The 13,946-nt window shown below is 36.1% G+C and overlaps 1 protein-coding gene across 1 annotated transcript in view; it reads left to right on the top strand.

Moving 5' to 3' along the window:
- The window catches only part of ASAH1 (N-acylsphingosine amidohydrolase 1), a 41,779-nt gene extending 33,277 nt beyond the window's left edge, over nucleotides 1-8,502 (top strand). The window contains exons 6-14 of the mRNA XM_019664786.1: nucleotides 430-504; nucleotides 1,412-1,457; nucleotides 2,040-2,184; nucleotides 2,731-2,785; nucleotides 2,917-2,998; nucleotides 5,265-5,396; nucleotides 5,498-5,621; nucleotides 6,060-6,116; nucleotides 7,350-8,502. Coding sequence (XP_019520331.1) covers nucleotides 430-504; nucleotides 1,412-1,457; nucleotides 2,040-2,184; nucleotides 2,731-2,785; nucleotides 2,917-2,998; nucleotides 5,265-5,396; nucleotides 5,498-5,621; nucleotides 6,060-6,116; nucleotides 7,350-7,439 — 806 coding nt within the window. The 3' untranslated portion in view covers nucleotides 7,440-8,502. The remainder of the gene's footprint in view (nucleotides 1-429; nucleotides 505-1,411; nucleotides 1,458-2,039; nucleotides 2,185-2,730; nucleotides 2,786-2,916; nucleotides 2,999-5,264; nucleotides 5,397-5,497; nucleotides 5,622-6,059; nucleotides 6,117-7,349) is intronic.
- Nucleotides 8,503-13,946: the final 5,444 nt, after the last annotated feature.

The raw sequence follows: 13,946 nt of genomic DNA on the forward strand, positions 1-13,946 counted from the left end.
CCAGTGAAGCGACATCCTCCACAACTAGACTGAAGAACAAAAAGGACAGCAACTTGCCTGTTCCCCTTCCCTGATTCTCCAACGCTGTTCCTTCCCTCAATTCCCCAATAAAATCTTAAAAAAAAAAAAAGAAAGAAAAGCTGTGGATGTGTGTTATAGTCGAATTCCAACATGCCCAGATGTTCAGCTTTCCCAATAGCTCCCTCTTTGGGGACATGTTTTATCTTTAGTCATCAGAGTATACAGGCTGATAAGAGACCATCACCCAGCCAGCTGTTCAGACACATTCACACTGGTCTGCAGACACTTAACTTTGCCAAAGCAAGAACTCACACAGTGATGGTGGTTCAACCTTTTCTTCAAAAATAATTTTCTAATAATGTTAAGGTTCTGTATATTAACCAAAAAATTTCCTATCTTTTCTCATAGGAGAAATTATTTCATTCAATATCTTCTATGAATTTTTTACCATTTGTACTTCAATAATAACAGAAGACAAAAAAGGTAAATGTGTGCTGAGGGAGGGTGGGCACTGCAAAGTACGGAGTAAAAGAAAAATCTAAACAAGTGGAATTAGAGCTTGTACGGTCTAGGCTTGCTGTGCAAATTCTGTGTATGTTGCTTACAGTTTTATGGATCTTGGTAAATTTTTTAAAGTGAATTGAAAACTATCCCTATTTTAAGACCACTGTAATGCCTATTAAAGTTGAATTCAGACGTGCAAAAAAACTTAGAAGTGTTTCAGAACTATAAACACTCTTACCCTACCTCATAGTGTACTTACACCCGTCTTCATAATTTGATATCAGTACTCACAGGGGTGCCTCATTGTCTTCATATACGTAATGATCCCAGCCTTTCCTTTGGAGCTCAGGACAAATCTCCCACTATTTCCCTGTGTACAAGGGGCCCTCTGTAGACCATCCTCGCTTTCCTGTGGTTCCCGTGGCAGATCCGCAGACTACAAGGCACAGGAGGATTTACCCTGATTCACTCTTATTTTTGACCTGTACTCTGGGTATAAAGTCTGCCTGTACCTAACCCTTGAGGTGTTGAGCTGTAGGTGACCATGCCCAAAGGGAAGCATATTGGCAAGTCACATTAGGTGAGGCTAAAATAGCTATGTCTGGGCAGGACCACGTCATAGTGAACCGAAGAATGACCCTGATTCTTTTCCCATATTGTAATCTTACCTGGAATCCTGTGCTCTTGGGGATTATAGGGGTTCTGACTAATTTGACAGCGATAACAGTTTGATCTTAAGACTTAATGGTATCAGGATGCTGTTAATTCTTATTGTTGGATTGAACAGGTGTTAATATTAACCAAAGTTAAGTGTCCAGCTTTGATTTAAGATCAATCATATTATCATAACTGCTACATATAGTCTTTTTTACTTACTTTCAATAAGGTCATCTACTACATGGGCGAAACATGGATTTTGGAATATTTCTTGGGTAAGTAAAAAAAAAAAAATTATTGGTTCTTAAGAAGAGTAGATTGTATTACATTGATGAAAAATAAGTCCCAAGTCATGCTCAAAGTGTGACCACAAGTGAAGAGACTGGATTCATTTGTTTTGAGACAAGATGGGCAGACTCTTATCAGTTATTTGAGAATATGTAACTGAGTGTATGTAATCCATTGAGCAGAAATCTAGAGCATGTCTGGAGGTCCCAGAAGCATGTCTCGTTTTATTGCTTAAAAGGAAGAAGAGCATTCTATTTTATGTGTCTTCTTGGCCTTTCTAAATAAAATAGAACAGGGCTTTATAAACAGAGACCTAAATTTGAATCTGGAGTTTGGTATTTATAAGCTGTTAATATTGGGAGAGCTACTTACGTCTCTGAGCCTCATCTCTGTCATGTGAAAAAAATGGAGGATAAAACCACCCATATTGCAAAGGTCTTGTTAGGACGGGTCATTAGGGAGTAGGTTAGATAAAGTACCTAGTGTAACGCCTGGCATAGTCATCATAGTCACCATTCATAGTAGTCATCAGCATTGTTCTTAAATATCACTGAATTTGTCTTTTGTAGGTGGAATATAAATAACAATACCTGGGTCGTAACTGAGGAACTAAAACCGTTAACAGTGAATTTGGACTTCCAAAGAAACAATAAAACCATCTTCAAGGCTTCAAGCTTTGCTGGCTATGTGGGCATGTTAACAGGATTCAAACCGGTAAGGAACCTCCTGTTACATAATTTCACAGGTGGCTCTGTGACCTGATTTTTAACTCTCTGAAGGGTAGATTCTAAGGCAATGAGGACCTAAAAAGAATACGAAGCCCCAGTTCATCCCTGTGTATTTCTTGTCACCTTCATAGACATGAGCTCACATAGTAGAGAAGAGTAGACAGGAAGTGAAGGTTTCCGAGCCCATTCTAGGGGGAAAGCATGTGTCTGGATGTCGAGGGCTGGGAATATAAACCTGGAGTCTGGTCCTGGGTCTCCCACTCAGGCAAGTCAGGCATGAATTCTGTGCACTTCAGTTTCCTTGTCAGAAAAGTGAGCCAGTAACATCCCGCTGACTTATCTCACACACTAAATGTGAAAATGCTTTGAACTTCTAAAAAAGGCTCTTTAATAGAAGGTGTTATTACCATGGTTTTGATTTATCTTTGCATTCCCCAGTACCCAATCCAGGCCTTGATACACCATATAAAGTGAGAGGGACTTAAACGGGATGGTCTAAGTTTCTGACTTCACTGCTTTCTCTTTTTCCCAGGGACTATTTAGTCTTACACTGAATGAACGTTTCACTATAAATGGCGGTTATATGGGTGAGTAGAGAGTTATGAAATGCAATGGGAAAATCATAGATGTTTTAAGAGGAGAGCCGGGCTGTGTCTTCTGGTTAATAGTCTCACCGTTTCCAGGTCCTGTGACACTGTATATGCTTGATCTCTTGCAGGTGTCATAGAATGGATTTTGGGAAGGAAAGATGCCATGTGGATAGGGTTTATCTCTAGATCAGTTCTGGAAAATAGCACAAGGTAATCTGCTTGCTTTAGTTTCAAATTTAATATTTATTTTTAAACTTTTTTATTAATGTAATTGATGTATATTAAAGTGTACAAAAATATTGTGATATTTGTATATATTGCAAAATCCATCACCACACAGTTACAAATTATTTTTTCTTGTGAAAACTTACTTTGTTAGCAACTTTCAATGCGATACAGTATTACTAATATAGCAACCATGCTGTACACTACATCTCCAGGACTAATTTATTTTATAACTGAATGTTTGTACCTTTTGATCCCTTTTACCCATTTTGCCTTCCCCCAACCTCCTGCCTCGCAACCACCAATCTGTTCTTTGTATCTATAAGATTTTTTTTTTAAGATTCTACATACTCGTATAAGTGAGACTAAATAGTATTTGTCTTTCTCTGATATATTTCACTTAGCACAATGCCCTCAAGGTCCATCCGTGTTGTTGCAAATGGCAAGATTTCCTTTTTTTATGACCGAATAATATTTGTGTGTGTGTGTGTGTGTGTGTACACCATATTTTCTTTATCTATTCATCCATTGATGGACACTTAGGTTGTTTCCATATCTTGGTTATTGTAAATAATGACGTGAACATGAGGATATATATATATATCTTTTTGAATTAGTGTTTTCATTTCCTTCAGCTAAATGCCCATAAGTGGAATTGCCGGATCATATGGTAGTTCTATTTTCAGTTTTTCGAGGAGACTGTACTGTTTTCCACAGGCATCAATTTACAATCTCATTGACAGTGCATTCCTATTTCTCTACATTCTCACCAACACGTATTTCTTGTCTTTTTGATAATATCCATTCTGACAAGTGTGAGGTGATATCTCATTGTGGTTTTGATTTGCGTTTCCCCAAATAGTGATATTAAGCACCTTTTCATGTACCTGTTGGCTATCTGTATGTCTTCTTTGGAAAAATGTCTAGTCAGAATCTCTGCCTTTTTTAATTGGATTGATTTTTTTTCTTTTGCTATTAAATTGTATGAGTTCTTTATATGTTTTGGATAGTAACCCTTTGTCAGATATATGATTTGCAATTATTTTCTCCCATTTAGTAGGTTTCCCCTACATTTTGTTGATGACTTTCTTTGCTGTGCAGAAGCTTTTTAGTTTGATATAGTCCCATTTGTTTATTTTTGCTTTTGTTGCCTTTACTTTTGGTATCAAATCCAAAAAAGTCATAGCCACGACTGATGTCAAGGGGCTTACTGCCTGTGTATGATCATTTTAGTGTATTGTAGTTTATTATTTTTTAGCTGAGCCATCTTGCCACCTGTTGGCAGCTCACTGGCAGCTCAGCTCGGGCCGAGAATCGAACCAGTGACCCTGTTGCTCAGAGCTCGCACTCTTGAGCAAGTTCTTAACCAACTGAGCCACTCGGCCGGCCCTGTAGTTTATTTAAATTATTCATATTAAAATATAAAAATATTTTCCAGCATGTCTTCCATTGAAGAATTATTTCAGAATTTCTTAGGTGAAACTCATATGGAATTCTGTGTGTGTTTAAAGCAAGGTAATTTCTGTTGAACTGTCAGTTTTCAAATTTTTGGTTTTTTTTGAAGATAAAACATCATTTCTCTAAAAAAATAATAATAATAATAAAGCAAGGTAATGAATGATTTGTTTAAAAAGTGCTAGGGATAGTGCCACTGTGAAGGGCACCTACGAGTTTTTCTTGGTGTCAAAAAAAATCACCCATACACAAAATAAAAATTGTACAAAATATGCATTTAAGTCATAATACCTATTACCCTAGAAGTTATACTCTATGCTGGTGCAGAAATCTTATAGTAGCAAAACTGCCTTTAGCCAGTACTACATCAAAATGACCTAGAATAAATGGGCATTAGTCCTATTTTAAGTGCTTTCCAGGGAATAAGATTTAGTAGACTTTGAAAACCCACTTCAATTAATAGCCCTGATTTTCAAGGTTTACTTTTTGTTCCCTAAATCCTGTGTATGGTGATAAATACTGTTTCCCCTTGTTCTATGGTTGAGTGAAGGCGTAGACAATAAGCATGGAAGATGGTTTCTTAAGGCTGTTTTGTTTATCCTTCAAACTAGAGGGAATATTTCAGGTCTGTGTTTCAACACATGGGTTGTGGGACTGTTCCCTGAGCCCTGCTCACTGTTCTTTTTTTAAAACAAAAGTTCCTCAGATATTTGTTTTTGCTTTGTTTCCACACTAAAAAAATTTCCATCCCAAGTCAACTAAAAACATTTTCTTTTTCAAAAATGTTTCTATGTAGTTATGAGGAAGCCAAGAATACATTGACCAAAACGAAGATACTGGCCCCAGCGTACTTTATCCTGGGAGGCAACAAGTCTGGGGAGGGCTGTGTGATTACACGGGACAGAAAAAAATCTTTGGATGTATATGAGTAAGTACACTTGTTAAAAAAGTAGAAACTAAAGCATAGGCTGACATAGGTACAGGTTTAAGGCAATGAAGCCTGAGAGGAATCTCTCATTTTGTATCTAGACTCGACTCCAAGCACGATAGATGGTATGTGGTTGAAACTAACTATGACCGTTGGAAAAATCCCTTCTTCCTTGATGATCGCAGAAATGCTGCAAAGACGTGTCTAAACCACACAACCCAAGAGGTAACATTCACAATGTTATAAATAGAAAGAAATGGTGACCATTAAAGATTATATTAGTTCTGGCATTTTTCTTTGGCCTTTGAAGAATTTATAAACCTCTTATTATTCAGTATCTCTGAACAGTCCTGAGTTTTTGTTTTGTTTTAAATTTAAAGGGCAACATTTTGTTGTTACTTCCCTTTCTTATTCTAATGCTGGAAACCACTCAGTGAAGTTGAATGACAAACAGACAAGAATTAAAGAGGAGAGGAAGAATGAAAAAGAAAAAGTGATACATTAGAACCATTACCTGTTTTAACAGTGACTCCAAGGGAAATTCATGTAGGGGGTTGGGGGGCTTAATTAAATTAGGTCCTGATTTCTAATGACCCACTTATGTGGATAAGGCTGTTGGCATCTGTATTTAACTTACTGAACAAATCTATTTTTGTGTTTTAGAAAATGTCATTATCAACCATATATGATGTCCTGTCAACAAAACCTGTCCTCAACAAGGTATTTTTAAAATAAATAAATAAGCGCGCGCGCGCACACACACACACACACACACACACACACACACACACACACATTTGTTTTTAGGGAAAGAATTTGGTCCTGTGTTTTATCTTTCCCTGTTATCTTGGATAAATCAAAGGTAGAATCTCAAGTCACATTTAGCTTAAGGCTGATTTTTTTTAATGTTTTCGTGTGACTAACATAGTAATTGTTGAGAAGTGACCAAGAAACTGATTACTGTGGCTTGATGTCCAATATGGTCACAGTATTGTTTCCAGTTTTACTTACATGGCATTGAATTAAGTGTAGTATTTTAGTTTTGACTTCTCCCCATCTATCAGAAATGTTATGCTGTACACTACAACTAACACGTAAAACTCAACAAAACAAAGTCTGAAGTCCAATTTAAGATAGAGCTTTGTCTTAGTGGATTAAGGTTTCTCTTTAACTGTATTACATTCTTGTATGCTTTTTCCCCACATTGTAGCTAAAAAATTGCAAAAAGTTTCCTAATCTTCCACTTTGCTAATCGTCTCCCCTTGTGTATTCTGAATACACTCACCTTAGTAGTTCCTTCTCTTCTTTGGTCTTTTCCTAACCCTCCCTGAAATCAGCATGCCTCCATTACCTCTGCCAGAACAAATTCCTCCTGCCCATTAGGCGTTTGGATCAGAACCTGACTCCTGCAGGAAGCTTGTCTAAAGTCCACTAACCCAGCCATACTTGTCACTTTGTCCACAGCACCTTTGTGGGCTCTCTCAGAGGTGCCTTGTAATCTGCGTGCCTGCAGTGTCCCTCACTGCACATGCTTTCAGGATAAGGACAGCCAAAGCTCAACTGTTCATACATACCCCATTGTATATATACTGTTAGGCTTTGCATGACTGCAGGTTACACATTAAGGGGAGGGGTAAATCTTAAAGCATTGGTGGTAAAGCAGTGTACGGCTCAGGAATGAGACCTTGTAAAGAACTGAAGATTCTCTCCCAAGCCTGTTCATATTCATGACCTAGAATAAGTCAGTTGTTTTTATTACTATTATTTATTATTAATTATTTGGACCTTTGTATTTTTTATATCTTTATTTGTAATACATATAATGTAATACTGTATATTAATTATTTAATATTAAGTAAGTTCATAAAGGAGTTACACAGGTAAAGAAATGCTAATGAGTCAGGACATCTTAAAATTCAAGCATCCTTGAAGTAAAAATAACTTTTCTTTCAGCTGACTGTATTCACAACCTTGATGGACGTTACCAAAGGTCAATTTGAAACTTACCTGCGGGATTGCCCAGACCCCTGTATCGGTTGGTGAGCACACACCGGGCCTGTGGAACGCGTTCTCTGTGACACGAAGATGGGCGTTCGCTCCCATGTGGCCACTAGTGCAGCCATCTGATCTCTCTCCAAAGACTAGGACTCAGGGCAGGTTCTCCTGTGAGCATGAGCTTGTCCTTCTTGGTATGTTTACAATTCATAGGCTATTTTTGCCGTAACAGTTGATGTTTGTACTTACAGATAATTTAAGTGAAGTACAGCAATCATTCAGAATTTGCTGAGATTCATTTCACTTAAGACATTTGGGGATGGGGATGGGCGATTAAACCATTGTGAGACCCACTTCCATGGAATAAAGTAGGAGTCGCTGTGGGCACTGAATCCAGTATATCCATGTTAAGAAAGTTTTACAGTAAACAGTCCACATTATTGTTTTTCACGTTTATCTACATATTTGTATGTTTTTCTGTATAGCAGTCGTTTCCTCCTGGTTCTGCTACTAAAATTAACATACTGATGTCCGCTGTTTGTGACAGCAATGTAATTTCACTAACTTGGACTAGAGGGGGATGAGACAGACATTCATCTGTATATTTCTCTTAATGGACAATACCTGTGCCTTTGACTCTATTTAAATGTAAGTACTTTTTGGGGCTCATGAAGTTATGCGAGGCAGTCTTTTATACACAGAATTGAAGTGTTTCCTTTTTCATAATTACCCTACCTCCCAGCAACCCCAGGAAGTTAACTTCAAAAACAGAGTCCCAGGTTCTGTGAATTAATAGTAAGAAAACAGGTCAAAGTTGTGGAAAATGGAAGGTGAACCCATTATTTTAAACTCACTTAAGTATCATTCATTTAATAAACAGGTTTTTAGATTTTCCTTCTAATCAATACATATTTTTTAAAATCAATAGTTACTAAAAATGTTTTTCAGAAATCAATATATTTGTGAAAAAGTGCTAATCAAACTTGTTAACCTTTCAAACTTTCACAATGAACTGTGAAATGCATGTCAGTTGAGCACAACTGTATCCACTTCATTTCCATATATTGTCAGTTGTATTCATGACATTCAATAAACAAGTCGTTGGAAATGGTGTCTGCTGTCCTGGATGTTGATTGAGTGTATACCTACCTGCTGGTTTGAGAGTAGGGCTTATTAGGGAGAAAGCAAGGCTGATTATAATGTCTGAATTAATCACAAGGGTTATGTACAAATGGGTTCTTCAACTTATGACTAAACGGTCACAATTTTACATGAGTGATCCTTCCCACCTCTTAAGCCATTGTTATCAGCTCAGTGTGCGTGTGTTCAAAGGCAGTTTTCCCTCCAGACAGGTTTTGTGTTTTTTTGCTTCCTCAAAACTATAGTAATGCCAGTATTATCTTAGTGAGCCAAGAACTATGAGAGGATTTGTATTAAATATAGTTCAATTAATTTAAAACTTTACTTTGGATTTTGTCCCTTGTATACATATTTACTACATTCATAGCTCATCATCCCTTCTCACCTCCCTCCCACCTTCCACTGGGATCATTTTCCTTCTACTGAATGAAAAATTTAGCCAATAGTGCCTGTTGACGAAAACAATTTTCAAACTCTGAAAATGGCTTTTCTTTGAAAGGAAATTTGTGCTGGGCATAGTTCTAGATTAAACTGTTACTGTCTCTGATTATCACTGTTGAGAAGTAAGCTGTCAGTCCAATTTTTCATTTGAAGGCAGTGTCTTTTCATTCTGGTTGCTTTTAAGATCTTCGTTTTTTTCTTTGTAGTTCTGAAGTTTCAATAGTGTTTCTGGATATTAATATTTTTCTTATTTAGAATTTGTTGAATGTGTTGATTTGTGGTTATTTTTCATTATTCTGGAAATTCTCAGCTATTATCTCTTCAAATTTGCCTCTGCTCAACCTTTCTCCTTCCCTTCTGGAAATCCAATTAGATGCATGTTAAGCCTTCTTTTTTTCTAAGTCATAACCTCTCATACTTTCCATAGCTGTGTCTTTCATTCTCTGTAATTTCTTTAGGTTTGTATTCCAGTAAAGGAACTCTTATTCTGCTAAAGCCTTTCAGTTTCTAATTTTTATTATGTTTCTTATATATTGAATATTTGGCTTTTTTACAATCTAGGTAAATTTTTTTATAGAATATTGGCCTTATATTTTAAAATCTTTTTCTTTTACGTTATTAAAAAACATATTCTGGGCTTGATAATTGAGCTGTCTGAAACCTTTGCAGGTCCAATTCTATTGTTCCTGCTAGTTTACGTTTGTGATGCCTTGTTTCCTTGTATGTTTATTATTTGTGACAGCAAGCACATACTCCCATGGAATCTTATCTGTGGAAATCCTTTGAGGACTAAATCCTTTGAGGACTGAGTTGAAGGTAGGTTCTTTCAGAGAGGATCTGATTTACTTCTGCCAGGGCCTGCAGGGCACTACCACTGTAAATTCAATTCTTGTCTTGAAGGTTTTGTAGACCTTATTGTATTCAGCGCTGGGCTATGGTTTTGAATTCTCAGGGAATATCCTCATATCAACACAAGAACAAGGTGGGAAGTTTGTCTTGCAGTACTCTGGATGCAGGTTATTTTCCCGTTACTCTTACACTGAGGATATAACTCTTGGTGGAATTGGTTTTATTCAGGAGATGGTGCTGGAAATGGTTTTCCTTTAGACCTTGACAACTGGGCACCACTGGGGTATATGTCCTGACTGCTAAACCCCTTGTGGCCATGAAAACCAAAGAAAAACCTCACTGGGTTTGGCAAATGCCCTTAAGTCAGTTTCAGGGCTCTCATTACTTTTCTCATCCTTTAGTTTTTGCCTATTCTTTAATTTCTGAGCAAATCTCTGCCTTAGAAGAAATATTTCTATGTAGCCTAATATACATGTCATTGCAAACCCAGAAGGAGAAGAGAGAAGAAAATATTTGAATAGCCAAAAACTTTCCAAATTTGATGGAAACTAGAAACCCAGAGCAGCTCAATGAACTCTAAAAATAATAAACACACACAAGTGCACGCCTGCACGCCCACACACACACCCACACCCACACCATAGAGGCATATCATAATGAAATTGATGAAAATAAGACATAGAGTAAAACTTAAAAGCAGCCAGATAAAAGATACATTATACAGAGAAGAAAATGACAGCAGACTCCACACCAAAAAACCATGCAGGACAGAAGATAATGAAATGACATTTTTAATATGATGACAGGAAGAAAAAAAGTCAAACTAAATTTCTGTATCTAGCCAAATGATGATCTAAATGATTGGAAAGCTAGAAAGCTATACAATATTCATGGATTAGAAGTCTCAATATTGTTTGCATTTCCTCTAGATTGATGTTTATTCTATGTAATTCCAATAAAACCCCCGTTTTTATGTGCAAAAACTAAGATGGTTTTAAAATTGGAAATGCAAAATTATGGACATGAAATAGCCAAGTTTTTTTAGAAAAAAAAAAAAGAATTTACATTACCTAATTTCAAGACTTCCTGAAAAACTACAGTAGTCAATAAAGTGGGACACTGATGTAAGACTGGACATCAAAATCAGTGGAACATAATAGATTCCATACAATGGATCCACACATATGTGGCCAATTTATTTCCATGAAGGTGACAAGATAATTTAATAGAAAAGGATAGTCTTTTCAACAAATGGTGCTGGCTAGATTTCTACATGGGAAGAAAATAAATCTTGATTCTTACACTTCACACCATACAAAAAAGAAATATTCAAAATCAATGATATACCTAAATGTAAATGCTATAAAAACTACAAAACCTCTAAAAACTGGGGGGAGGCGGATCTCAATGACTTTGGCACAGGCAGATTTCTTAGGACATTAAGTACTAGCATTTTAAAAGGACATAATTAACATCTTTGAAAGAAATGAATCACAGAAATGGAGAAAATTATTTGCAATAAATATGTATGACAAAGTTTATCCAGAATACAAAAAGAAGTCTTACAACTTACTAAGTTGTTTCTTTTTGGAATATATTTCTAGGAATTGAATTGCTTTGCCAAAGAATGTGAATTATGAAAATCTTTGGTGCATATTTCCAAACTACAGGTGGTACTAATTTTCATAAACCTTTTTTAGCAGAAAATAGAAGTGGTGTGGGTGGGGGTCCTCTTTCCAGAAACCCTTACTAGATATTCTTAAATTTGAGAAAAAGGCTTTTCAATGATTAGCTTAAAATCTAGTGTATTATATCACTGAGTTCAGTGCTTTTTAAATTAAAATTCCAATTAATCAATGAATATGACTTACCTATTAGCAGACTTGAAAAGGAAAAGCTAGGCAGCCAGCCGAGAGCGCAACTAAAGACACTCACGAAAGAGGACTTCCAGAACTGCATCAGAAAGTGGCAAGAACAATGGGATAAAGTGTATTCGAAGCAAGGGGGAGTATTTTGAGAGGGATTAATGGCAATGTGTCTTTTACTGTAATAAATTTTTTAAATTTCCACATTCGCTGTATTGATCACACCTCATATGTAACATCTGACTTAAGTTTTACAAAGCCTAGAGGGAATAGGAAGAAAAATTGTTACTCTATAGAAGCACCCTTCTCCCATGCTATGGAATATGGTTTGAGGAACATGCCTCAAGAATACCTCTGTTTGGAACAATAAGTCCACATTTTTTTCAGGCTGTGCCAACCATGCCAAACAAAATGGGCCAGAGCCTTGCAAATAATGAAATGACTGACAAAAGTTGGAGTCACATGCATCCTTGTAATTTAATCCCAATTATGAAATAAAGAGAGACTACTGTTTTCAACATTTTGTTTGCTGTAATTTTAATAAACATTGATAACTGTGTAATTGCATATTCATTGATTTTCATTTTCCTTTTCATAAATTTTCCTTTTAACAATGTAGCTAGTTACCATTTGTTAAAATGTAAATACTAAAAGCATCCTCCACAGTTCTCATTTGCATATAGGAAAATGAGGAATAGTGGGGGTTAAACGGCAATAGTATGTTTTGTGCACCATGTTTCCAAATGTCATAGTAATACTATTTCTGTTGCTTCATTATACTCTCCAAATATTATCTGTGAAAGAATTTTAAGGTAAAATAGAAGGACTCTAAATGTATTAAAATGACTGCTAATATTTATAAGAAAAAAAGCTGAACTATACAATGTTACATAACCCGAGTTTCTGAATCCTGACAATTCCTTAAAAGGCATAGCAATTTTGTATATGCAAGTCTAAGACTGACCATTGTCACCACCAGAAAGTTTCAAAATAACTTGAAATAAGAAATAGAGAATGTATTTCTTTGGTTAGAACACCTTTACATCCTGAAATATGCCTTCTTTTTCTGGCTATTACCAGAAATTATGCCCAAATACAACAGAATTCAATGAAGGAGCACAAAAAAAGGGTTATTAGAAATTAATCTATTGAACACCTGTATAATCTAAATTTGACAATTGGTGGTGGTGGAATATAAGGATCAGGGGAAAAAAGGGGCAAAATCGTGTGATATAATCCAAGGTAAAACTAAAAATTATACAATCCAAAAAGCTATTTGAAATCTTAATTTTGTAACTTAAACTCCATTATTCTACTTATTTCTTAAACATTTTTGGGGTGTGTGGATAGTGAGGAAATGGAAAGAGGAGAGAATATGAAACAGAAAGAAGATACCTATAACAGTGAAAATGACACTGGGAAAACTCCACATCAAAGATCCACTATTATGAAGGCTCTTGAGACTTTGCCTCCTTACCTAACAAGGGGAAAATGACAAAAACTTTATAGCCAGGACATGTTAGAAAATAATGTTAAGCACAGAATATATGGAATCAAGTGTGAGTTCATTCTGGTAGTTAGTGTTTAAAACTCTGCCTTAGAAATAGATTTTTTAAATGTCAGAACATGGAGAAGCGAGCAAAAACCTCATCAGTGAGCTGTATGTAAGTTTGAGGAGAATCTTAGCCCTTCTTCTCTAACATGGGTACATGTATGATGCCTTACGTTTGTGCAGCACGCGTCTTCAAAGCCTTTCCACGAATACTACTTCACTTGATAGACTAACCCATATTCCCCATCGAGGAAAACACTGAATGTCAACTGAGGCAACAGGTGAAGGAGCAGTGGAGATGGGAGAACTCTAAGTGTGTCCAAAGTCACTAAAAATGAGGTTTGATACAAATGTTGAATATTGCTGCTGTGAATTAGTATAGAACTTTACATTTTTCAAAGCTTTCCACGATGTCATTTGATCAACAGAATGACCTTAAATACGCTGCTGTATTCTGGGAAACACAGTTCATTAAAGGTGAGAATTTCTAGCAAAATAACAGTATTTACAACTACATTATTTATTTTAAATTAATCACGTGATTTGTTAGACCTATATATATCAGGGATAACTAACTACATGTAGGTAAAGCTTAATGCCAGCATATTATACAAGAGAATTCTGTTGTATGAAATTTTGTGTTGTGATTAGTTTCCAAATAACCAAGAACAATACATGCTAGCTCTTCCAGACACGGCAACTGCACAA

This window comes from Hipposideros armiger, unplaced genomic scaffold (genome assembly GCF_001890085.2).
Source record: "Hipposideros armiger isolate ML-2016 unplaced genomic scaffold, ASM189008v1 scaffold_430, whole genome shotgun sequence".
Classification (NCBI taxonomy): Eukaryota; Metazoa; Chordata; class Mammalia; order Chiroptera; family Hipposideridae; genus Hipposideros; species Hipposideros armiger.